Source organism: Epinephelus fuscoguttatus, linkage group LG13, assembly GCF_011397635.1.
Source record: "Epinephelus fuscoguttatus linkage group LG13, E.fuscoguttatus.final_Chr_v1".
NCBI classification, from domain to species: domain Eukaryota; kingdom Metazoa; phylum Chordata; class Actinopteri; order Perciformes; family Serranidae; genus Epinephelus; species Epinephelus fuscoguttatus.
In genome coordinates, this window is record NC_064764.1 from 25,656,756 (window position 1) to 25,681,443 (window position 24,688).

At 44.0% G+C, this 24,688-nt stretch overlaps 3 protein-coding genes across 4 annotated transcripts in view; all 3 read left to right on the forward strand.

Moving 5' to 3' along the window:
- Positions 1-244: 244 nt before the first annotated feature.
- gpr156 (G protein-coupled receptor 156) lies at positions 245-15,053 on the forward strand. The gene is made up of 10 exons (XM_049594767.1): positions 245-453; positions 4,762-4,914; positions 7,962-8,089; positions 8,191-8,326; positions 8,412-8,522; positions 9,490-9,615; positions 9,909-10,004; positions 10,118-10,354; positions 11,012-11,170; positions 12,606-15,053. The coding sequence occupies exons 2-10, from the start codon at positions 4,798-4,800 to the stop codon at positions 13,971-13,973; spliced, it is 2,478 nt and encodes an 825-aa protein (XP_049450724.1). The 5' UTR covers positions 245-453; positions 4,762-4,797; the 3' UTR covers positions 13,974-15,053.
- Positions 5,550-8,008, forward strand: LOC125900027 (E3 ubiquitin-protein ligase TRIM39-like). The gene is made up of 2 exons (XM_049594769.1): positions 5,550-5,625; positions 6,053-8,008. Exon 2 carries the CDS (start codon positions 6,055-6,057, stop codon positions 7,711-7,713), a length of 1,659 nt encoding a protein of 552 aa, XP_049450726.1. The 5' UTR covers positions 5,550-5,625; positions 6,053-6,054; the 3' UTR covers positions 7,714-8,008.
- Positions 15,054-17,963: 2,910 nt separating the features above from the next.
- Positions 17,964-24,688, forward strand: part of gsk3ba (glycogen synthase kinase 3 beta, genome duplicate a) — a 44,535-nt gene continuing 37,810 nt past the window's right edge. The window contains exon 1 of one of the 2 annotated variants that reach the window (XM_049594770.1): positions 17,964-18,851. In XM_049594770.1, the coding sequence (XP_049450727.1) occupies positions 18,764-18,851 (88 nt within the window). In that variant the 5' untranslated portion in view covers positions 17,964-18,763. The remainder of the gene's footprint in view (positions 18,852-24,688) is intronic. The other variant, XM_049594771.1, reaches the window with a different exon arrangement.

Consider the following 24,688-nt stretch of genomic DNA (forward strand, 5'->3'; position numbering starts at 1 on the left):
ACCCTCCTGCACCACATGGGTCACATCACACTCTGAAACCCATTTGGTGGGCAGTTGGAGCTGGAAAGCTTACAAAGGAAAGAAAGAGAGGGAGAGAGAAAGAGGGCGCACACAAACACACCTCCTGTCCCTGACACACACACACACACACACACACACACACACACACACACACACACACACACACACACTCCTCCCTCCCTAACTGCACAAATGAGAACTCCGGCAGTCTGGTGAACTTTTCCTGAGTGACAGGATCTTCTGTCGACTGACAATTTGACGGACACATTACGTCGAGGGATTCATTACAAATCTGCAGCTATGGGACATTTGTAGCTATGTTAGATAACATATCATCCAGGCATTTGTTTTCAGTTTTTACTAATAAGTTTCTGAGTCTTGCGCGATGGAGCCTGGAGCGGGACGAGACGACGGTGCGCTTTGGAGACCAAGGTTTGCTCTTTTAAACATTGCTTTTATGCTTTCATTTTATTCTTCTCCTTATTTTTGATTTCTTATCCAGCTGTTTCACTGACGAGTTTGATATTTTACCATGCAGCTGCATCGATGCAGCAGGGAGGTGAGGTGAGCACATGTTTTTACGCACCAAACAGGATGGCTTTGATAAACAGTTAATTAATCGGCTGCGGATGGAGCTCACACCTTAATATAGATGTGACATAATGTACAATTAAATGCTTCATAGCATTATCAAATCAACAATATGACACCGTGATTTTCCTCTATAATAACTGTTATTATTCCTGTTTTCCACCGCCTCCTGTCGCGTTAAAATTAATGTTTAACGCGCAAAAAATCTTCCATCTTTCATCAGGTGTTTTGCTTGAAATGGTCACGTGGTTTTATACAGCACCGGTGCATACACACCACTTAAGCTCATAAAATGACTTATGAGGAAGTTTTGACAAACTTGAGTGACTAATGTCGAAGCAGACTGGAAAACGCACCGTGGGCGCAGAAAATGACGCGCGCCGAGCCTGAGGCGGGATTTCAGTGCCAGTAATTGCATTCTAACTCAGCTTAAAGAATAAACTTATAAACGGATTACAGACTGAGGAGGAATGTTTCAATATTGGCCCCTGAACCGGGCTTTACATCTGGCAGCGCCTGTGGTTACACCGCTCTAATCTTAAAAGAGAAACAGAGAGACTGACAGGACGATGAATGGGCTTTACTCCATTTTGTTTTATTAAAAGTTTCATGGTGAAGGCCATTGAAAAGTCGATTCTGTCTCTCTGAGCCAAGAGGTTTGTCAGGAAGGGGTGAAATATTGCAGATAGTTCCATAAATTAAAGACAAATTAAGGTAAAGAGAGGCCCTAAGGGCATGTGAGCAAGTGAAAGCTAAGCTGCACTCAGGTTAGGCTGCCTACATTTAAGCGAGGCTCAGGCCACAGGTAGCTCAGGTATTACTTGCGGTTTAGTCTACAAGACTTCAAAAGACACTCCTCATGACTATTCTGAACTGTCAAAACATGTCCATAAAACCTACCTCAGCCTGGGGAAGGGCACTGCTCTTGCTGCATGCATGGTGACCCCCACAGCTTAATGTTGGCCGACCTTTGTTGACCTCTGCAGGGTGGCGGGTTTTTCTTCCAAACTGGAAGCTACCTAGGCAGGATTTTGAAAAAAAAATGTCGGAAATGCCTCTCTCTGCCGGCTTTTCCTGCGGAAAACAGCAGAACTGTGATCTAAACTTGGAAAGTGACGACAGGACATGAACAGGAACTCCAGACATTTCCCAGATATGCTGCCCACTGGGCTTCATTGTTCTGTTGACACTACTAATTTCTAGAAGTGGGTCACTGTGGGCTTCATTTAAAGTGGAAACAAACAACTTTTCAACTTTTCTTGCTTAGTTTTTCTAAGCAGCAATGTTATTTGGGCTGTGGTTGTAAAGACAACAGGATTGCTTTCTGTTTTCCTCAGAGTCTAGCAGCTATTGTCACAACCTGATCCAAACCGGAAACCTGACTTGTTCAGGTTCTGTCCCCTGACCGATGGGCTGTCCTGACCCCGAGCATTCAAGGTGTCACCTCTCTCAGTAACAGCTTACCAGCTCCAAACTGTGGTTGGGAACACACTGGCTCATTAACATTAATTTATCTTGGCTCATTATACGCTGGTAACTAGCTTCTAGCAGTCTGGACCACTCTGCAGAAGGAAGGGTGGCGAGGCGTTCGGATGCCGTTCACTAACAATGGCTTTATTGCAGTCTTCACCAAAAACAACAAACATGGCCTTCTCATGAGGTCGAACAGTAGCCCTGACTCTTACTTCTGCTGACTATCATCACTATTTGCTGTCTGCCGTCTTCACCATGTCACCGCGAGAGAGCTGTTTCCCTCCATGTACACCATGAAGTACACGTCACACCCTCACAGGTTATCCACAAGGCCACCACCCTCAGAGGGGAAAAAGGGTGAGCCGGCAACAATGGTAAATGCTCCAACCACCCCAACCATCTTAACACATGCTTAGAACAAATCGAGATGCTCGTACGGATTGGGCAGCGACACTGACCAACAACACAGGACATGGTGCATTTTGTTTTCCACAGTTAAGGCCTTTGCACATCAAGCCATATTTTTCATATGCTTTTTTTTAAATCCATCATCTGATTAAAAAAACTTGCTCACTGAGACAAATGCGATTTATTGCTCTATTCTATTCTCCGCAAAAATTCACAATACAAGACAAAATGACAAGACACATTTGCTTCCTTCCTGGTTGCCACCACACTCTTCTGGCATCTTGCATTTGGCACCGTGGGTACCTGAAGGGGCTGAGCTGTCCTCACACTCTGTCTCCCGACTATCACTCTCTCTCTGTCTGTCTTCATCCTCCTCCTCATCACCATCATCCACCTGAATATTACCACCTGACTTGTTAAAAGCTATCTGAGTTATGAAATGATACCGTGCGTCTCTTCCCTTTCTCTTGTTGCAGATGTGTGTGTCCCACAGGTTACACTATTTTCGTCACTGCGTCTTTGTCAAACAACTCTCCGAGCGCAGAAAATTGACCCTGTTCTGAAAACCGCAATGACAAGCAAGAGTTTCAGAGTCAGTGTGTAAATGTGATTGATGTCGTACTGTATGGTTGGTTGTTCCACCTTTTGCCATTTCCCCTACTGGGGACAGTATTTGAAGAGAACTTACATTGATGCCCTTTGTTGATTAAGATAGTTACCATTGCTTACCAATAGCTACAGAATTGCATAGTGAAAGTGAGGCTTCTATGGAACCAATCTAAACGCTGATGGTGTCATTATTCTCTAGCCATTACATTGTGCAATCAAAATTTACTTCATAATGATAAGTTAAAGTAAAAACTGTCTATTGTCTGTTTCCACTTTAATAGCTTACACCTAGGAAGTCTTTCAAATCGCCATCTCATGTTTAGGGATGGTTTTCGTCTGATATCCAAGTCCACTTTACTTTCTTAACACAGATTTCCCACACTGCTCTGTTTTGATTTGAACCCCATCATCCAACTGTCCCAGAGCGCTTTTTGTCTTAGTCACTCCACAGACAATGACGAGACGTGTGTTGCCTAACACCCTACTCACGTAAACACTCCCCTGTCTGCCAACTTGTATCGATACAAGTGGTCTTACATGGTCTCGACAACACTTGGCTGAGTCACTGCAGCGTTTCCAGTGATCAGACTCTCTAGTTACAGCTCAGAGTATCAGGTGATACCATGCCGCATAATTAAATCTGCAACATGTCAGTGCAGCACGGGTAGCCTCATAAAAATGCCTGTGGCAAGAGTGACAAACAGTTGTTTGGTGATACTCTCCACAGTTTACGTCTTTTCAGTCTCAGATGCCTTATATAACCTGCTGATTGCACATTATGCGGCCTTCAGTGAAACTGCAAATGATAGCTTTGGTATATTGCAGTTGTTATATTTTATTTAGTTTCGCTCTGTCTTTTGTGTTGTGCACAGATGTGTGTTTCTGCAGAGCATGCTCCTGTGTTGTCAGTAATGGTGTGGGGCTAGTGGAAATTGAGGATAAGCAGAAACACACAGGCTTCCTGTCACAGAGGCCGAGTGCTGGTGTTGGAAAATAATTGACACTTTATTCGGGCATTTCTATTCGAACCTTAATTTCACCCTGAAAATTGTGTCTGTTTGGTTTATTGGTGCTGATATAAAGCTTTTTACTCAGTGTAATGTCAGTGTAAAATCACATCCATGCCCCCATCACTCCTCCTCTCAGAGGTTTCCCTCATAGCACCACTCTGTGGTGGCTACTAGTCTTACAACTACTCCATGAGACCTGGAAATAGAAGCAGGACTTCACATAAAATGTGTTTCCCTGGTCCCTGCAGCCTTCTGGTTTTGAGGTCAGTGAGTGCTCTTAAAACTGGGGGCAAAGAATGCTCTCTGAATGATTGTGTGTCAGTTTTACAAAGATTGATGTCTTTAAAGGTCCAGTGTGTAGGATTTAGGGGCATCTATTGGTAAAAATTAATGTATCTACATACAGAGTTGGTGCTTTTCCATGGACGCTGCCATGTTCCTCTACAGTAGCTCAGAATGAACAAATCAAACACTGGCTCTAGATGGGGCCATTTGCATTTTTGCGTCAGTCACCATAGTTCTCCTGCACACATGGTGCACAGAAGTTTCAGTTCTGCAACCTCACGACTAGATGCCGCTACATCCTACACACTGGACCTTTAATTGCCACATGTCATCATATCCGTCATATTATCTGTATGTTCCGCAGGATGTGCATGTGAAAGTGGACAGACCGGGGTCAGTCATGGAGCCTGAGCTGAACTGCAGCTCCCAGTGTGATTCCCCGCTCTGCTTCATCCACGCAGGAGTCAACAGGCAGGAGGGCCTCGACATTCTGCAGAGATTATGCAGTCTCAGCACGGTAATCACACACGTGTCCAACAATAGCAGGCGCAGAAATATAGTGCACACACATGTAATCTTATGCATGCAACTGACATATTAAAAGACATACATGGACACATGCTTGTGCATGCATGTGTAGCCTATATATACACACACACAGACACACGTGTTGGCAGACATGGCTTGATGAAATCCAACAGAATATTTTTGGCCCTCCAAAAGGTTAAAGGGTAAAAACATATCCTATAAAGTCTAGGAACCTGAATATGCAGTCTATTATTGTGATAGTGCATGTAACGAACCAATCACACTAATGACATAAGGGTGAAGTACACACTATATTATTACCATTTTAAAATTATTTTAGTTATCAGTTCTGTGATAACCATGGGTCTACAGTTGAAAATTTGTGGAATATCTGTCTTGCATCACCTTACAAAATACTTCAAATAAAAATATCCTAGAAATGATATTTACCACTTGAGGAGTCTGTAAAACATTAGGGATCTACAAATGTAATGGTGCTGGACTAGTAAAACTATGTTTAGTATCGTGTCAGTCACTGGTGCCTTTAAGAGAAGCGACGCTCAGCAACATGAGGCGGGCACAAGAGAGTGTAATGTGACTTTCCAAATAGAAACTAAAGTAGTAGAGCCACAGTGTCAGGGAACACAAACACTCTCCTACAGACTCCTTTCCTTTCTGTGCTACACCACATAAAAGCGAGGTAAGTTATCTCTTTGATTTCTTCCATGCTTTATGATGTTAATTTATGCGTTTGTCAGTCTCAAAGTGAAGATATCATCTTCACCTGCCAGGGGAAGGGAACACCGAGCTGCACTGTGTTTGCTTTGTTATGGTAATTAATGGATTATGTGACAAGACTGTATTTTAATGTAGTTTTATTTTAGTGTTTTAACAATTCCTCTCTATTATTGTCTGTTGAACTCAGTCAACATGAAAACTGCTTGGCTAAAATGAGATATCTACTGAAATGTAACACCGAGCATTTGTTACTATTCGTGGATGCAGACAGCTCAACAGGCACAACTGTTTCTAAACTTAATAGTGTAGTGTAAAGAAATAAATTTAAGGATCAGAGCCAACTTCTTCCATAAATTCCCACCTGCTTCTCTTTCTGGATGTGTTCCCAGATATGGCTACTGCTGCTGGCAGCGTACTGACAGAGGAGCAGCTTCTTTGCCCCATCTGTCTGGATTTGTTCAACCAACCAGTCTCCACTCCTTGCGGGCACAATTTCTGCAGGGACTGCATACAAGGATACTGGCAGTGTGCTAATCTGTCGCAGTGCCCCATGTGCAAGCAAAAGTTCTACAGGAGGCCTGAGCTCAAGGTTAACACCTTCATATCTGAGGTGGCTTCTCAGTTCAGGAAGTCATCAGGGAAGAAAGATGAAAATGGAGCCAGCACTGTGGACCAATATTCAGGCAGTAAAGGAGAGGTTTCATGTGATGTGTGTGTTGGAAAAGGAGTCAAGGCTCTTAAATCATGCCTGGACTGTTTGGCCTCCTTCTGTGAGACGCACCTAGAGCCCCATCATGTGCTAGGCACCTTCAAGAAACACCGCCTGATCAACCCCATGATGAACATGCAAGACAGAGTGTGTGAGAAGCACGAGAAGCTCCTGGACTTGTTCTGTTACACTGACCAGGCGCATGTGTGCCAGATCTGCATTAAGAAAGACCACAGTGCTCATTACATTGTACCCATAGCGGACGAAAGCAGAGACAGGAGAGCTCAGATTGAAAGGATAAATGCAAAGGTGGAGGAAATGATTCACGGCCGACTTGAGAAAATCAGCGAAATCAATCAAAGCGTTCAGCTCAGCAGAGGAAACACAGAAAGAGAGATTGAGGAGAGTTTGCAAGTCTTCAACAACCTCCTCCACTCTGTCCAGAAAGGCCAAGCTGAGCTGGTGGAGGTGATTGGTGCAAGGCAGAAGCAAGTTGAAGGCAAGGCCAGAGGTCTCATCATGGAGCTGGAGCAGGAGATCGAGGAGCTGAGGCGGAGAAACACGGAGCTGGAGCAGCTCTCACACACTGAAGACGACCTCTACCTCATGAAGAGCTTTCCAGTTTTCTCCGCACTGCCAGACACCAAAGACTGGTCTGACACCTGTGTGGAGAGCGCTGTACATGTGGGCACGGTGAGGAGAGCAGTGAGGAGAGTAGCATGTCAGCTGGAGGAGATGGTAAAAGCTGAGGTGAAGAGGCTATGTGAGACTGAATTCCAGAGGGTTCAGCAGTTTGCTGTGGACGTGACTCTTGACCCTGACACAGCTCATCCCAAACTGGTGCTGTCTGAAAACAGGAAACAGGTCTATCATGGCGATGTAGCGCTGAACCTCCCGGACAACCCAGAGAGATTTTACCCTGGTGTCAGTGTCTTGGGAAAGGAGGGGTTCTCCTCTGGCAGGCTGTACTATGAGGTCCAGGTGAAGGGGAAGACAGAGTGGGATATTGGAGTTGGGCTTCAATCTGTCAACAGAAAAGGAGGGAATATGCTAAACCCCGAAACAGGCTACTGGGCTCTGGGGATGAGAAAGGACAACAGCTACTGGGCCCTCAGCAGCACTCCTATCCGGGTGCCGCTGACTGGGAAGCCCCAGAGTGTCGGGGTGTATGTGGATCTGGAGTGTGGGCAGGTTTCTTTTTACAACGTGGACTCTGCTTCTCATATCTACTCATTCACCGGATACACGTTCACTGAGAGAGTTTTTCCTTACTTTAACCCTCGACGTAATCATGGCGGGGTCAACTCTGCTCCTCTGATCATCTTGCCTGTCTACAACTGAAATCTGACATTTCAACTCTTCTGTATATTTTATAATTTCTCTTTTTTTAAATAAAGTTAGCAAAGGTCAAGTATGTTTGCTGCTCTGTTTGCCTTAATAAAGTTTATTTAGTCATCTGAATCCTGTCTTCTGTTGCTTTTACATCTATCATTTAGAAAGAGAATTCAGAACAAGTAATGCACATGTATTTGAGCTACACCTGCAAAGATATAGACTTGATTTAAAGTGGTTTTCATGTGTGTGTGCAGGTGGCAGTGGAGCTCCCGAGGCGTTCTCTTTCTCCAGTGTTAAGTGCTGTGGTGTGGACGCTGCTCTCCTGTGGCATCCTGCTGGCTCTCTGCTTCCTCCTCTTCACCCTGCGCTTCAAAAACAACAGGTAGACTACAGTGAAACATATATAGAAACATTAAGGAGGTATTGACTGAATTAACTGATCAACTGTGTGTGTGTGTGTGTTTGCATATGTTGTATTATCAGGATCGTGAAGATGTCCAGTCCCAACCTGAACGTCCTGACTCTCTTTGGAAGCGTCCTCACCTACAGCAGCGGCTTCCTGTTTGCCGTTGATGAACGATCGCACTCACAAGGTGGAGCATCCACAGCTGTGCTACAAGTAAGCCCCACAGTCACCCCTCAGGCCTTCATCATATTATTGGATGAATCACTGCGGGATAATTAATCAGCGCTCTCCCCTACAGGCTCGGATGTGGACTCTGTGTGTCGGCAGTACCCTGGTGTTTGGCCCAATTTTGGGGAAGACGTGGAGACTGTACAGAGTGTTCACGCAGCGGGTGCCTGACAAGAGAGTGGTAGGCATGCTCCCCCGGCCTCCTGGTGGTCGTGTCTGTTTTTAGCATCAACAACCTTGTATTAGCTTTATTTTTGTTAGTTGCTCCAGGATGCATTCATTACACTCCAAATGTTTTTTAGAGGCTTTTTATGATGAACAGTGTTTTGTGAGGGGTAAGATTTGAATAGAAGCAGCAGAGGAAGGCAGACGCTTTCAGGCCAAGGGGATGATCACATCTTTTTTACTGCCGATTTTCATAGCTTCCTTATTCAACATATAATTCAACATCTTCTCATCTTCTTATTACATCTACCTAGGATGTCATATTTTGTCTTGCTTGTTTAGCCCCGTTTCCACCAAACACTTTCAGTATGGTACCTTTGGAACCAAAAGTAACCCTTCAGACATGGTACCTAGACCCCAGCATTTCCACCACAAACAGTAGTCTTTCATGTGGGCGGGGCAATTGTCACTCACTGCTTCGTCCAGCAAAATAAAACTGCAGTGAGAATCTCTCTCCATTTGAAAATAGTGGTTTTGTGCATTTAGTCCTCAGGCAAGCAGCTTCACCTTTTAGTACCAGATCTGTGTGTGAGGTACCCAAACAGATGGGTAACCAAAAATGGGGATGGTAAAGGACGGTTCCATTGGTACCATCTTCAACTTCTCACAGTGGAAACGGAAAAAAAGCGTACCGAACTGAACTGTACCATACCATAGTGCTCGGTGGAAATGGAAATGTTCTTTAAACATTCTTCTTTAAAGGTTCTGTTTACCTCATTCAGAGCATTAATATCACAGCAAACAACTATTTACTATGCAAAGATATAGTGGAGTAATGGGATCCCAGGCAGAGAATGAAGTCACGCTACCTCTGTGTGTTGTAATTTGCAAGTTGGTGCATGTGTGTCCCTGTGTGCATAAGCCACTGGCTAAAGCTAATCGCCACCGCTTGAATGACCACATATTGGTGACTTCTGTCTCAGATCATCCGAGACATCCAGCTGATGGGCATGGTGGCTCTGCTGATCATGGTGGACATGCTTGTTCTCACCGCCTGGAACCTCACAGACCCCATGAGGTGTTCACGATCTGTCGGAGCTGTTGTCAAGGTAGAACTGAATGGTGATTTTGTGGGGCTGAAAAGCGAGTTGTAAAACAAATTAAGATTATTTTGCTTGCCTACAGAACAGTTTGAGGATTACAACACGTTGTACTGAATATGCCAACACGTTTTTCCATCTGATTGTTTATTGATATCAAATTAAGACTAAAAGAAAGTTTGATTTTTGGCTGTGAGATCACAAACTCCTTCGTCCTGTGTTAATGGAATTAATCATAGACATGTTGGTGACATAAATAAATGTATTCAGGTTTCAGCTCACAGATTTTTTTCCCGATCTAGGTGGTGGAGAAAGACATCTCCTACTCTTTGTCTCAGCTGGACACCTGCTCCTCTGCATACTCTGATCTGTGGGTTATCATTATAGCTGTTCAGAAGGTAAGCCATGTTCAGTTGAAATGTAATTATAAATCTCTGCTTTGAATTCCTTCATTGTTATGGTAACATGATTCATTGATTTACATTTTCTGTGTCCCCACATTTCTCCTCAGGGTTGTCTCCTCCTTTATGGGACTTACCTAGCTGGACTGACCAGCAATGTCAGCCACCCTCCAGTCAACCAGTCTCCCACCATCATAACAGCCGTCACCTTGGTCACCCTCTCTTCGGCTGTCGCCATCCCTGTGTCCATCTTCCTGCAGGCCTGGCCCAACCTGGTCTACAGCACTGTGGCTGGAGCCATTTTCATCTGCACGCTGGCTACCAACTGCATGTTGTTTGTGCCTCAGGTGAGGAAAAAATAGCTCAAGATAGATATACAAGATGCATGAAACGAACAACAAGGAAGTTTCAAGTTGCAAGCTTTGAAGAAAGTTCAGGATTTCTTCTTTATCTTTGGAGACACACCTATGACATCTCCATATTTCTGGTGATGACACTTGCAGAAACTACCATCGGGGGATTTTATTTTTTAAGGCAGAACTGTCATTTAATCATAGGATACTATGTCTGGAAACTGGCATCAAAACAGTCAGACAGGCAGGAACTGTGGACAGATGAATGACAGATGTATGACTTTCTCTCGCCTTGTGTCAAAAGTAGTACAATCCATGAGTGGCTGCGGTGCCCACACCTCTGCTCTCCATGTGCGTGTCAGTTTGCCATGTCTCTCAGTGGAGTGTGACTCACACAGAAGGTGTGAATGAGTCAAAACTACGTAGGACGTTGCAAACAGGTTTATGACTCTCCAAGTGTCTGGCAGTGGGTTTATGTCACAATAAAGGAATGCATCTGCAGCGGAAAGGAAGGAAATATTTTAGCAGTGAGCAATACGCTCATACGCACCTGGTCAAAAGGTCCGTTGTCACATGGTCCTGGTTACATGTTACTGGTGTGTGTTTTGTATCTATAGCTGAACCTAAGCATGACTTACTGTATTCTTACAGTTGACCCAGTGGCGGCAGTTTGAGGAGGACCAGAACAACCCAAGTCAGATGGCCAAGTATTTCAGCAGCCCCAGTAAGAGCCAGCCCTCGGTGTACAGCCAGGATGAGATGTACTACCTGCTGGGGGAGAACAGCTCCATGAAAAAACTTATTAATGAGGTACATTTTTAAACAATAAAGTCTACTCTTCAGTAAAAAAAAAACTCTTGTGAAAAAGTCAAATTATTATTAAGCCTTTTATAAGCCTGTCTCATAATGCGATGATACAGATACTTGTTGTAATTTGTCGTCAGTTATCTAGGTCACACTTACACCTACACCTGTTGTGCTTATTTTTATTTGTGGTGTTTTCTGCACATAGAAAAGCTGGAAATAACAGAATTTTTACCACTCACTGTTATTGTAGCAGCACGGTGGTGCAGTGGTTAGCACTGTCGCCTCACTGCAAGAGGGCTCGCGGTTTGAACTCTGGGCGGGGGTTTTGAACCCTAGGGTTGGGGGAGCCCTTCTGTGTAGAGTTTGCATGTTCTCCCTGTGTCATCGTACGTTTTCTCCGGGTACTCCGGCTTCCTCCCACAGTCCAAAGACATGCAGGTTAATCAATGACTTTAAATTACCCATAGGTTTGAAAGTGAGTGTGAATGGTTGTCTGTCTCTATGTGTCAGCCCTGTGATAGTCTGGCGACCTGTCCAGGGTGTACCCTGCCTCTCACCCAGTGTCAGCTGGATAGGCTCCAGCCCTCCTGTAACCCCTAATAGGATAAGCGGTTACAGAAAATGAATGAATGAATGTTATCATAGCCTACTGGTCACCCTGCATGCTACAGTGAGTGAACGGGAAGCAATTAAATCTGAGTTGAGCAGAGACCTCAGCCAGCCAACGGCAATGGTGCATTCATGTGTTCGTCAGATGATCATTCGTCCGCCTTTGGTTTGTTCATGAGCTGTAAGTTATTATGTGGAAACAACATGTACACTACAAAGATTATGTGTTGTATCTCACTGGTCAAAGCATTTAAACAACTTGTTAATAATGAAGAGCAAAGTTGTTTCTGACATTTCTGTAATGTATTGAGCTTACATAGCCTAGCTATGTACAAGTTGGAATATTGGATCAATTCATTAAGCTGAATATTTTATCTTCATTACTGTAAACTTACACATAATGACCAATGATGCATTGAAGAGAAGTTTTGTAGGGTGACAAGCACTAGCTGTCAAACGTGCGTGTAGCAGTGTCATGCAGAAACTGACTAAAGCTAGACTTAAGCTAGATAATTCAGTAAACAAGATGCCTTTTAAATGAAGCCAACAGTGGTCTCAAACTGGCAACAATCCTTAAAAATCACGTTGCCACACAGATTTTACTTGACTTCTGCCCTCCTTTTATTAAAGGTATCGTTTAGCTGGGACTTGCACTGAACCATAAAATTGCAACAGCATACATCATTTTAATACAGTCCCAGAGCTTGACTGTGCTGTCTGTGTCAATTTAAATCATCTAAAGGTAGCAGATGTGTGCAGACTTCCTGTTAAGTTGTTTTTCTCTGTGAGTCGGAGTGTTTAAGTTTGTGCTTTCTGTTGCAATTTCCAGAAGAACGCTGTGATTGACAGTCTGCAGGAGCAGGTGAACAACGCAAAGGATAAACTCCTGCGACTCATGTCAGCCAGTCAGCCTCCCGAGGACCGAGACATGGACTCTTCTAACACCAACCTCAACTCATCCTCCACCCAGACCACGGAGCTCCAGTCTGACGGCCCCTCCTCTTCTTCTTCTCTACCTCAGAGAGACACCAACTCCCATCTCTCATCCCCACATCTCACCTCTCACCTCACTGCTGCTGCTGCTTTAATGCCGCCCTCTGAGAATCCCTCTGCTCCAAGCTCCTCAGCCCCCATCGCTGCTTCCTCTCCTCTCTTCGATGATATTTATAATAGTGAAAACCAGAGAGGTGTCTCCACCGCTGGCCCCTCAGGCAGAGACCCAGCCGAGAAAGGAGCAGGGGAGGATCTCAAACAGCCCACGTCCCTCCAGTCCCCTGGCTTACTCAGGACAGCAGAGGAGACAGTACACTTTGTGACTTCCCTACAGTCACCTAGAGGGTTGAACCCCTCTCAGGTTGAAACTTTCAACAATCAGAGTGGCCTCGCAGCCCAGCTGGGACCAAATGCCAGACCGACTGGTTTTGTTAGCAGTGAACAATTGCAAGAAATCCTCCAGGAGCTGAGTGTGGATGCAGTCATGGAAAGTGTGCTGCGATCACCCGGTCAGATATCCAGAAGGCCCTCTCAGATCAAATTTACTGAAGCTTCTGTACTTTCCCCTCTTTCCCTGCGGACACCACGCTCCCCCAATCCACCTGTTCTCTTCCGCTACCCCAGCATCTCCCCGTACACCATGAGGAAACGTCGGCCACCCTTCCACCCCTCCAGAAGAGGTCCATGCTTCTACGCAGGGTCAGAGGCTGCTGGTTGTGGGAAGATAAAGGAAAACTGTGAACGCCAAAATCCACGTAAGCCCCCTGATGGGATCACCGTGGATGGCACCCATCTCCAGGCTCTCAACACTGAACTTGAGATTGAGGAGGAGGATGAGGAGGAGGATGGGGCAGGGAATGAAGTGATAAGAAAACATCGCAGGCGTATTTCAAAGTCCAACAGATTTTCAGCCCTGCCCTGCGCAGATCACACAGCTCCACCTGACGTGGAAGCGGGTGGTGATAATGAGCCGCACCACAGACACATTAGAGACTCCTGTGGGTACTGGGACTCCGACTCCAGCAGCTCGACAGACTACTGTTACTACCACCGCCCCTACTGCGACTCGTGCCTGCAGCGAGGCTCCCTCCTGTCCTCGGACACCTCCTCGGACTCTGACAGCGAGTACGAAGCCTTCACCAGCTTGTACCGCTCCCCACACCCTGTGGTGTTCAAAGAAGACCTCAAACCCACCTTTGTGTGAGCACGGGTTTACTGCACTTTATACGTTCAACCATTTCCACCACTTGAATTCACATACTAAGAAACATCATGATTTCACTGTAGCTTTCAGCAGGAATGTGTCCCGCTGTCTTTATGAAAACAACGTTGGTATTCTTGAATCTTGCGTCGTGGGACAGAGCACTTCTTTTATTAGATTTATGAAAACCTTTGCAGCTCACAAGCACACAATGTTGTTTACTTTTTAATATTACTTATGGCATTATTTGTATATTTCTGCTGTCAGATGAAAAACACCCCTTACATTCCAATAACGTCTACGTCTGACATTTAGAGTAACAAATAAAAAAACCCAGAAAGCAAAAATTAAAGGTCTTCACAGAACAGTTGAGATGTACACTGCATTAGCTATTGTGCAAATATTTATTTTAATATTTATTAGTAGATGTTTCTGTTCCCTTTTTGCTGTTTTACATTGTCATATTCATTTCTTAAAGTATGCCATTTTATTTTATGGTCTGCATATTGTTGTTTTTGTGTCTAAATTGTTGTCAGGTGCTTTCTATGCTTTGTGAAACATGTCGCCCACACTGTCAAAACAACTGGAGAAAACAGGCCACTTCTATTGCTTTTACGCTCTTAATTATTTTCTCAGTATCATTGCCCAGACTCTGGAGGTGTATTTAATGTGCAAATGTCACAGTTATCTTGAGTGTCTCATGTGTGTGTGTGTTGGAAAAAGAGTGCCCTGCTGCCCTTTGATTTTCAAGCCCTCGCCTTTTCTGGTGTTGTTTGGTAAGCACCACTTACTGTTCATTCTGCAGCATCTCCTGTTTTATACACCGGATAACAAGGAGCCACCACAGCATGAACAGCCACACAGAGAGTGTGCAAACCAGTGGCGTAATGTAGGCCCAGATTAACCTGCTAACCTGCAGCAGGGCAAAGAATGAACTCATATTCCCCCTAACTATTTCGCCCAGAGTCCCACAAACCAGCCTGTGTATCTATGCTGTAACACTATCTTGCCCTGTGTGTCAGTTAGTTTGGGAGTTTTCATTTTATTCTTGCAACACAGACAAAAACAGTATAACTCCCCCTCTTTTTTTTTGCACTTCTCTTTCCTGTTTCGGCTTCTCACTCACTCACACACTCCCTCCCACTATCTCCTCTCTGTCTCTGTGTATTTTTCTCTTCTGCTAATGGGAAAATGTGTGTTTGCCGGAGGAGGTGTTGCTATATGAAGGGAAAACGGCGTCTCTCGCGTTACTTCTGCTCTGCTGCCTGTTTTGGAGACTTCTCTATTCTGCATATGAGCCATTGAAGGGTAGCCCGGGAGAAATTCCCTTTGATACGGAGCACAACGGAGTATAAATAAACCGCACAAAGAAAAGACAGACTACCGGCATCGCTGTGCAGGAGGAAAAGACTCTCCTGCCAAGTGACCTGCATTCTGTTCGAGATGAGGAATACTGACATGTTGAGGAATTGTGGAATAAAAATAGATGTCAATGAATCACACATACATTTCCTTCTCAGAATAACACAGCAGTTCATGGCTATCCACTGTACCCCTGAACATTTATCATGAAATGAATAATAGAGGGAGATTAGTTATGATAGACCTCATTTACAGGGAAACATATGCGTACCACCTCCTAATAAGTCCCTCTTTATAATTTATAGCTTATTACGGTGTCACTGATGGCTTTATTAATGGTTATTAAATAATGTACTAATGATTTGTTATTCAGTTAAAAACTAATAAGAGTAGTTTTCACAGCTGCTGATATGATGACAGACTATGACCACTTATCTTGAGAGCTGCAGAGGAGTCGAACCAAAGCTGATTTATTAACAACTTTACTATTAATAACACAATTTCCTATAATAACGGCTGCCAATATTTACATTATTCCAGAGAAATAACACTAGCCAGTGGGAATTTTTCGCAACCTGGAAACCTGAAATGTGTTTTTATTAACAGCTGATCTACTGTATATGCATTAGTAAAGGCGCAAGATTCACCTTTGTTGTTATTATTTAGTTTAGTTTAGTTTATCTAAGAAGGGACACATCAACAATAGATTACTTTAAGATTATTGTTTAGTCATGAGGATGTAATGATCATCAAATTTGTGATTCAGAGCTAAAACCTGAGGCAAACTTGATGCAATATAAAACGAAAGGACATACAATTTTTAAAAGCACTAGAGGCAGTAATGACATATTTCCATATAAAGCAACACTGCAGCACCAGCAGGACACATCATTAGCAACAGAAGAAAAGAGTGTAGTGCTTACATGTGTATGTATTAATCACCTATTGTTTTAACTGATTACTGAGAGATCTGTAAGTGTTTAGTTCTCTGATATGAATTGACATCCCACTCTCCTGAACCTCTTAAAGACCAGGCCGACTGGCTAAAAGCACTTTTCAGGACAGTCTCCTCTTATGGAACTGCGAGTGACACAAATTATGTTTGTTTGCATGTCTTAATAAGTCATCCCAACTTAAAATCTGATATATCTGATTTGATATATTATTAAACAAAACAGGAATTAGGGATTCTGTTTCAGCCTCCTCCATGCAACATATAAATAAAATAAAGTGCAATCAAGAGCGTAGGTTTCATTTTAAAACTAAGGGGGGCACCAGTAACATGGAGGGTTGGGGATTTGAGAGCATCAAACACTTAACTTCCTGCATGCTGGTGAATTTTATGCACCAGTTTGTGGCTTTTCTGCATCAAGTTAAGATAGAAATGTCTTAAATTTCATTGAACTAAAAGTCCTCTGGGGGGGACAAATGCACATGTCTTATTATCTACACATATGTGTGCAATGAAGTCAAAGATATTATTAAAAATGAATAAATAGGCGTACATGAAATGGTAATAGAATATGGTGGCATGAGGAGAAAACACAATTTGGCAATAATGCGATAAAAGAAGAAACTGCACTGTATTAATAAATATAGTCATGTTCATCTACTTTATTCTTTTAAGTTGTGGCGCTTGAGTTGGCAGGGGGAGACCGATTTCTGATAAATGATCAATCAGTCAATCAAACTTTATTTATATGGCACTTTTCATACTGTAATGGTAAGGACTAAAATTATAACAGCACTCATAAAAAATAAGTAAATAAATAAGTAACGAAATAGAATAATATGCCAGATAAAAAAAATCAGATTAGTAAAAATAAATAAATAATCAATAATCATAAATACAAAATTAAAAAATATAATAAAATAAATTTATTTATCAAAATAATAATAATGATAAAATATGATTAAAATCAGTTCAATTAAAGCCAGGCTAAATGGTGTAATATATGATTTATTTGCCAATAATAAGGCAATTAGTTGCAACTATAAACTCTTTATAAATGGCTCCCTATTAGACAGTAGGAAGCTGCCACATGAGTGATAAGGATAGAGGTGAAATTAGCCTGGATAAAGACTTGTAGTGACAAGGCAGCCATGCACATATGCACACACACATTATTAAAATTACGAAGCATTATGACTCTCATTTAATAGATGTGCCAGGGGGACTGCGTGGATAAAAAAAAGAGTGGTGGAGGGATAGTGGACTGTCCTGTGTGACTAACATAGCAACAGTGCTGCATGCATTACCACCGGTGCTCTGTGACAGCTGGGTCCATTTGAACTGACAGTCCGGCTTTGGATCCCTATTGGCCGACAGAGCCATCAATCCTGGGAGCGGACCCGCCCATTGTCCCCGCCGCGGCATGGGAAAAATCCTTTGAAGTCGAGAGGGCGGTGCTAAGCACATTATGCCATGTGGTGCTCCAGAGCGGCGTTTCTATTGGACGACAGAAACACGGGAAACGCCCATTTCTGAAGGATACCCTCTGTGATTGGCTAAAATGGCCACCCCAGATTCGCCGTTTGCGCGTTCACAGTTTTGCTATTCTCCCTCGCGGGTTACGTCAGCGGCGTGAACCTCCTTCCGTTACAGCGCAGCGTTCCCTGTAACCTTTTACGGAAGTGGCGTAGCTAACGTGCGCAGCGACAAAGACAGCGAGCCCGAAACCTATGGGGAAGGAATAAAAAAAGAAATTCAGTATCGTCGCACTCTGTACTTAAAGACCATCATTTTCTGGAGAGGTCGCTGCCCCGGAGGCTCGGTGAAGACGCGGAAATTTAACGGCAGCGAGGGCGGATTTTGACTCAGCGCAGAGCCAGTGAATTCGTTGAGGAGGACTGTGGCAACTGGCAGATTTTCCGTTGGACGGTCTGTAGGCTAGGGTATAGCGAGGGAGCCGCCATGGCAGTCGGATCATTGAGCCTCCACATCGGGATATGAAGAGGAACTGCATGTGTCCTGAATCGTCCAGAAAACGCCGCATTTCCCTGTGATCCGCGCCGGATCAGCTCTCTGAACACCTCGACTCACCTTTCTTCATCTTTGTGAGATTGATTCAGCACCCAGAAAGAAATCGCGATTGGTTTTAATCGAAGGGGGGCACAGGGAGAGGCCAGATTCATGACTATTTTAGTCGGAGACGTGTCTTCAAAGGCCCGCTGAGAGAAAACCTGGAGTATAAGGAAGATATGCTGCTCTGATTTAACCGTTGGTGGGCAAGAAAGGGTAGTTTATTAGGTGATACGGACTACAGTGGAAGGATAAAGGGATCTCTTTCTGCCTGTCTTCCCCCTGTGAATTATAGTGTGATTCATTTACTGTCATCCTTTTTGGATGAGAAGGTCCGGCGGATCAATCAGCCCTGCCGTTTAGCAAGTCACAGTCTCCCGAGTCGAGAGAGAAGCAAAGGGATTGGATCATGTCGGGTCGGCCCAGGACCACATCCTTCGCGGAGAGCTGCAAACCAGTGCCGCAGCCCTCGGCTTTCGGCAGCATGAAAGTCAGCAGTAAGTACACCCCTGTAATCCTAGAGTAGCCTACCTTCCTCTGCATGTACCAGGCCCAGTGTATAAATGTCTCCACACTAACTCAGGCTGGAAATGTGTCAGGCGAACATGACGTTAGCTCCGGATAGCTTAGCCCTGTCATATAACTGTGTCACTGACTGAGATTGGCCGGTGCTGAGTGGCGCACACACACATACACGCACACACACTCGCCTCGGTTTGAGCACACACCGCTGCGCTCTGACGCGCCGCCCCGGGGCTGGTCAGCCTGACCAGGGTTAGTAGGCCGCGCCGGGCAGGGCCGGGCCAAAGGGAAGGTAGGGTTGGCACCCACCCAAGTCAGAAATCAAAGCCTTCCCTCTGCACCGCAGATCCGGTTTGACTGTGATCCATTTCAATATAGATTAGATCTCATAGCCGCGTTACTACATGGCACCAACCCTATGCGTAATTGAGTTAAAGCGATAGGGCCGGTCTATTACGCAACTGTCAAAGCGGAAGGTGCGCCCGTAGTTGACTCGGGCGACGTGATCCTGGAGAGAGGGCTGGTCCACTGAGCCTATAGACTGTGGGCCGTGTCGAAATCAGACGTCGCGACGACTGGAGGGAGTGTGACACCCAGTATCCTGTTCATGAAGCCACAGTGGCACCATGCCGGAGGCTGGTTATAAACTGCCTGCTGCGATAGAGTTGTCCACACACACATCTCTCTTAATTTCTGCTTTTTATGATCTCAGCTTCTATTTCAAGGCATGGCACTTTCTCTCAGCCTAATATATGTCTAATTTTGTCCTTACAAACTGGCATCTTCACGTATTTATCACCACAGATTGCAGATACTACTAATTCAAGTCATGTCCCTATTACAGCTGGACCATGTGACACTACACACTAGATATGGGAGTTTATCTTAAGATAATGTGTGAGTTTATTCAACTGTTCTGGTTTAGTGAAATGAATTATTGATGATAATATCCACATTATTAATGACTCACTGTCCTGGCTGGAGACACCCACTGTGCCTACCCTTTCTTATCTCGCATGCAGGCACACATTTGAGGTGTGTGTGTGGAAAAAAATAGGCTATTAAGGAATGTTGGTGATGTGATCTTGATGTGTGTTACTGGGGTGAGGCCTGAGGCTGAGGCTCTCCTCTGGGCCTTGGCGGTGGAAATCACTCAGTGGACGAGGACACACACACAGGGAGATGCACATCCATCCCGAATCTTAATGCTCATCTTGCCCCAGATATAGGCGCCGAAGCACTGGTGTGTCCCTGTCAGTGTGTGATATTCACGTTGCTGTTCAAAGGAGAATCGAGGAATCTTGTGCTATTTAATAAGTCAGTTAAACACAAGTCCTGGAGTGACTCTGAGTTGTTGGCCTAATTGTTGCTCAGACATAAGCTACTGAATTAGCACCAAATGCGAGGCTGACCTTGTGGACTCAACATTACATGAGCTTAAACGCCAGTGTTTCGCTGCGGTTTCTCAGCCTGAAAATGTTTTTCTCCTAGAGACTCATCTGGTAAGTCCGTACATCATTATCAGTCATTAAAGGCTGAAGCAGGAGTTGCCCAATTAATTTGGTTTTAATTATTTGATTTCTACTGGCAGGTGGTGTTCAGCCCCGTAGAGGAAAGTATTTGATTGCATAGCTGCCCCCTGTGATGATCAGTCAATACATAAAGCAGCAACGATCCCTCAGACTTCTAATTTGATTGGAAATAATATGATAATTGGGAATTTTAAAGGACAAGTCTGCTAACATTTAACTGGGGTTTTCTTCTTCTACTTTTTGGCATCACAGTGATCAAAAGTTGATAGCTTAGGCTAATGGTATTGGTGGTTTCCCTGCTGTTTTTAACAATGCGTCTTCATTTTGTCTTCAATTTGAGCCACTAGGTCCAGGATAAATAAAAAAAACTACACTGGTTAACTATCGTAGTGCCATTTATGTCTGCAGAGTTAGCAAAGCGTCAAGTAGTCCAGCCAGAGAAGGCATTTTAGTAGTGCTTTAACATTGGCACTTTTGGCCGTGCACAGTCAAACCATGCCACATGGATTTGTGGAGTTGATACATGTCGAGTTGTGCCGAGTTGTGCCTGAGATGGACCATCTCCGGAGTCAACTCAGAGTGCCTGATCACCTTCAAGCGGGTTGAGGTGACGTCAGAAGGGCTTTTTAAAAAAAAAAAAAAATCGGTGACAATTCAGTGACATGTCCTCTTCTACATCCATCTCCTCATCATGTCCCTGTTTTTCAAGCAATAAGTGGCAGACGCCAAGCAAAATCGGAACAAGATGACGATAAGTAGTGCTAAAGTAGTGCTGAACAGGGTGTTGCTTTTAAACGTCATTGACTCAAGACAAGTACGTCATCAGGTAAAGACACACCTTCAAGCGGGTAGCCATGTTGTAAATCTCTGCTGCACTGGGCTGACGCATTGAGTCAAACCAAGTTAAATCAAGTCAGCATATGTGTATGGAAAAAAGCTACATGAGCCCTTAAACAAGGATTGAACAATGTGGCACTCTCAGGTTATTCAGTTTTCTAAATGCATCCATGGAGTGAAGTGGTTAAGTAACATGTTATCATGGCAAGAACTGGGTTAAAGGTACTTGGTGAAGTAATCATTCTTCTTTTTCTATCTTGAGTCCAGCTGAGAGAAAATGTGTCAAGTATTGGCTTGATGTCTGTCATGCTGGTTAGCACAGAGCCTCTGGGTTTGAGGATAGATAGACAGATGTACAGGATAGAAGCGATTGTGTTTGCTGCCTTACACCAAACCTGTAATGTAGAAATTTGTGAGGCAACCTTTTGTTTTAACATTAACAATGAAATACAACTACATAACTGCTTTGGCTGTTGTACCATTGTGATGTACTGAACTTAAAACGTTGTCCTTTCCTTGTCTTAAAGGACGAATTACTCTCTAATGTGCAGTTTTGGGACCAAACTGGCCATTCTGAGTGAAATGACTGACTGCCCTTTACTTCTTGGCAATCGTATCCATAGTACTACAGATACCATTTATCACCCACCTTTAGTTTGGTTTAAATGCTGCATGAAAGCACCAGTAGATTATCGATGTTGAAGTACTAATTCGATTGTGTCTGAAGGATGTTGCTCAGCTCAAATGTAGGCCTGCAAGTAACATTTGCATTATCAGTTGAGCTGCCAATTTATTGTGGTAGATTCAGCAATAATCATTTCATGTATAAAATGTTCAGCAACGTGACACTCGTCACTGTGCTTCCTTGGATCCTGAGCAGTACACCTACCGTGACATAGCTGTGTTCGATAGTAATGCTACGCATCAACAGCTAGCTATTTGGGATCCGGCTATTACCATGGACAAAGTCGTTCATTCTGGAAGTTAAGTTGGGTATGCTACAGTGAAACATCTCCGTTACCTCCTTCTTCATCTGTTCTTGAATGTACTGCATGGATGTATCGTTAGATCTACATACCAGACCCTTAAGTGGACCCTTTTCAAACCAATGAGAATTGCTCACCTGGTGCATACTGTCAAAGATACAGCCGTTCTTCTTTCTACTAGGTGGGGATAACGTTACAGGACGAGTAAATAAAAAAAACTCACTCATTTCACATCCAGCTCTAAGAATTAAGGCTTTGTATCAGCCAAACCAAAGTAGGTGATTGTTTTTGGAACAGTGGACTAACCAAGACATTGAGACCACTGATGAAGTTGGGTATGCTACAATGAAACATCTCCGTTACCTCCTTCATCTGTTCTTGAATTTACTGCATGGATGTATTATTAGATCTACATACCGGACCCTTAGGTGTAGCCTTTTCAAACCAATGAGAATTGCTCGCACAATGCATAAAGTGGCCCTCTCCATATGCCCGTTAGTGTTTCTCCTGCTGGCCACGAGTTCCTGCTTGGCTCATAGACTTTACATTGTGATTTTTCAAATCACTTCTCTCGGTTAGAGGAAAGTTTCCAAATATAAAACCTCCATGGATCAAAAATTCATAATAAAAAGAGTCATAAGCCTTGTTTGCAGGTTGAGGCGTCCTGTCAACAGTTTTACAGACATCTCTTTTATAATGGTGGTCTGTGGGGGAAATATCTTCAGGCTGCAGGGGAATTTTTTGCTGCAATAACAACTGCAAAACTCTGAGGCAAGGCTATGCTACACAGTGTGTACATAATGCACTACTAATAAATATGTCCCGCAGATCTCAAGAGCTAGCACTTGACACTGCATTCAGCAATACACCCGCCAAATATAAGTCCATTGGATGACAGAGACTCCTTCCATTTTAGTTAGATAATAGTTATCGAATCAACAAGTGACTTCAGAGACTTCATGTAGACTTTTTAAAATCTAAATCAGATTTGTCATTCAGAGAAACGCGATTTGCAGTTTCAACTGTGTCATGATTGTACTTTGGAATGAATTAAGATAACGCCATGTCACTGTGTTATTATCTACCTAGTTGTTTTCTCTTCTTCTCATGCAGTATTTCCTCCACCAATACCCTAACCTCGACCAGCCCAACACACACACACACACACACACACACACACACACACACACACACACACACCACCACTCATATGTGTGTGAATAACTTAGCTGATTATCCCCAGCAGCTGTAGCCAGTGTGTGTGTATGATCCTGGAGAGAATGCTCCTACTACACAGGCAGACAGGAACACACACACACACACACACACCCACACACACGTATGCATACATACGTTCACACACCCACATGAGCACTCTTTGGTTTTGTTTTCTGGGGGTGAGGCAGCTGGCCAAGAACAATGAGCGGCCTGTTTAGCATTTCAAAGCTGTATCTCTCTCTCCCTCTTTCCCTCTTTTCTCCCCTTTCCTTTCTGTCCCTTTCTCACGTTTTGCAAGTGATGATGGGAACAAAACGAACTAATTATACTCTTTGATTCCAAATGAAACAGAAATGACATGCAGACAAGATAAGAACCGGCAGATTCACTCACAGGGTTGAAAAGAGCGCTGAGTTTTGAGGGGATGGAGACATGAGGAGATGATCAATCTCTGGGCTGTCCATTGGGTGTAGTCGGCGTGGTGTGGTGGCCGGACTGGGCAGCTGTGGCTCTGTGTGCTGCACGACACTGTGATATCTAAAAATCTATGCACCCCTATTGCGTCTGGTCAAAAAAAAAACAGCTGATACCTTGATGTCTTGATCAAAGTTGTGCAGACAAATGTCTGTGTCAGCGGTGACATTCCTGTGACTGGATCTTCCAGTCGTGTAGTGAGTTATCTCATCAGTGTTGCAAAAGCGGCGCAGCACTCTGCACTCAGCAGGAGTTACCTGCACACATTTACACAGTGCGTCCTTTGCTCCTCCCTTTTGTTGTCCAGGAATTTAGCAAATCTCTTCATGCATTCCTCACAAATGTCACTTTGCCCTGCAGTGCAGTCAGTAACATCCTCTGCATTCTGTAGTCTGAGAGCTCTTAATATGTCGAGCACAGTAACCCAAGTGCTTTTGACAGTTTGGAGTGATTTATATCAATACGATAGTGATCAGCCTCAGTGTTTGTGTGATATTATCTTTAAACCGCAACAGCCACGCAGTTAATACATGCTGAATACAGGATTGTATTTGTGTGCCAAATTTCAGAGAGGAATGAACACATCGACAGTTTGGCAGGTGCATGTTCTGTGACATTCACTCGTAGTGATTCGACACGAACGGTGTGAAAATGATCCCTCTTCTTGCAGTAAATACATGAATAGTGTTGCCGCTACAACCTGATAGTGTCTCAGAGATTAACACTGCAAAGTATTACTCCTATGATAACTCGGAAGTGGGTGGC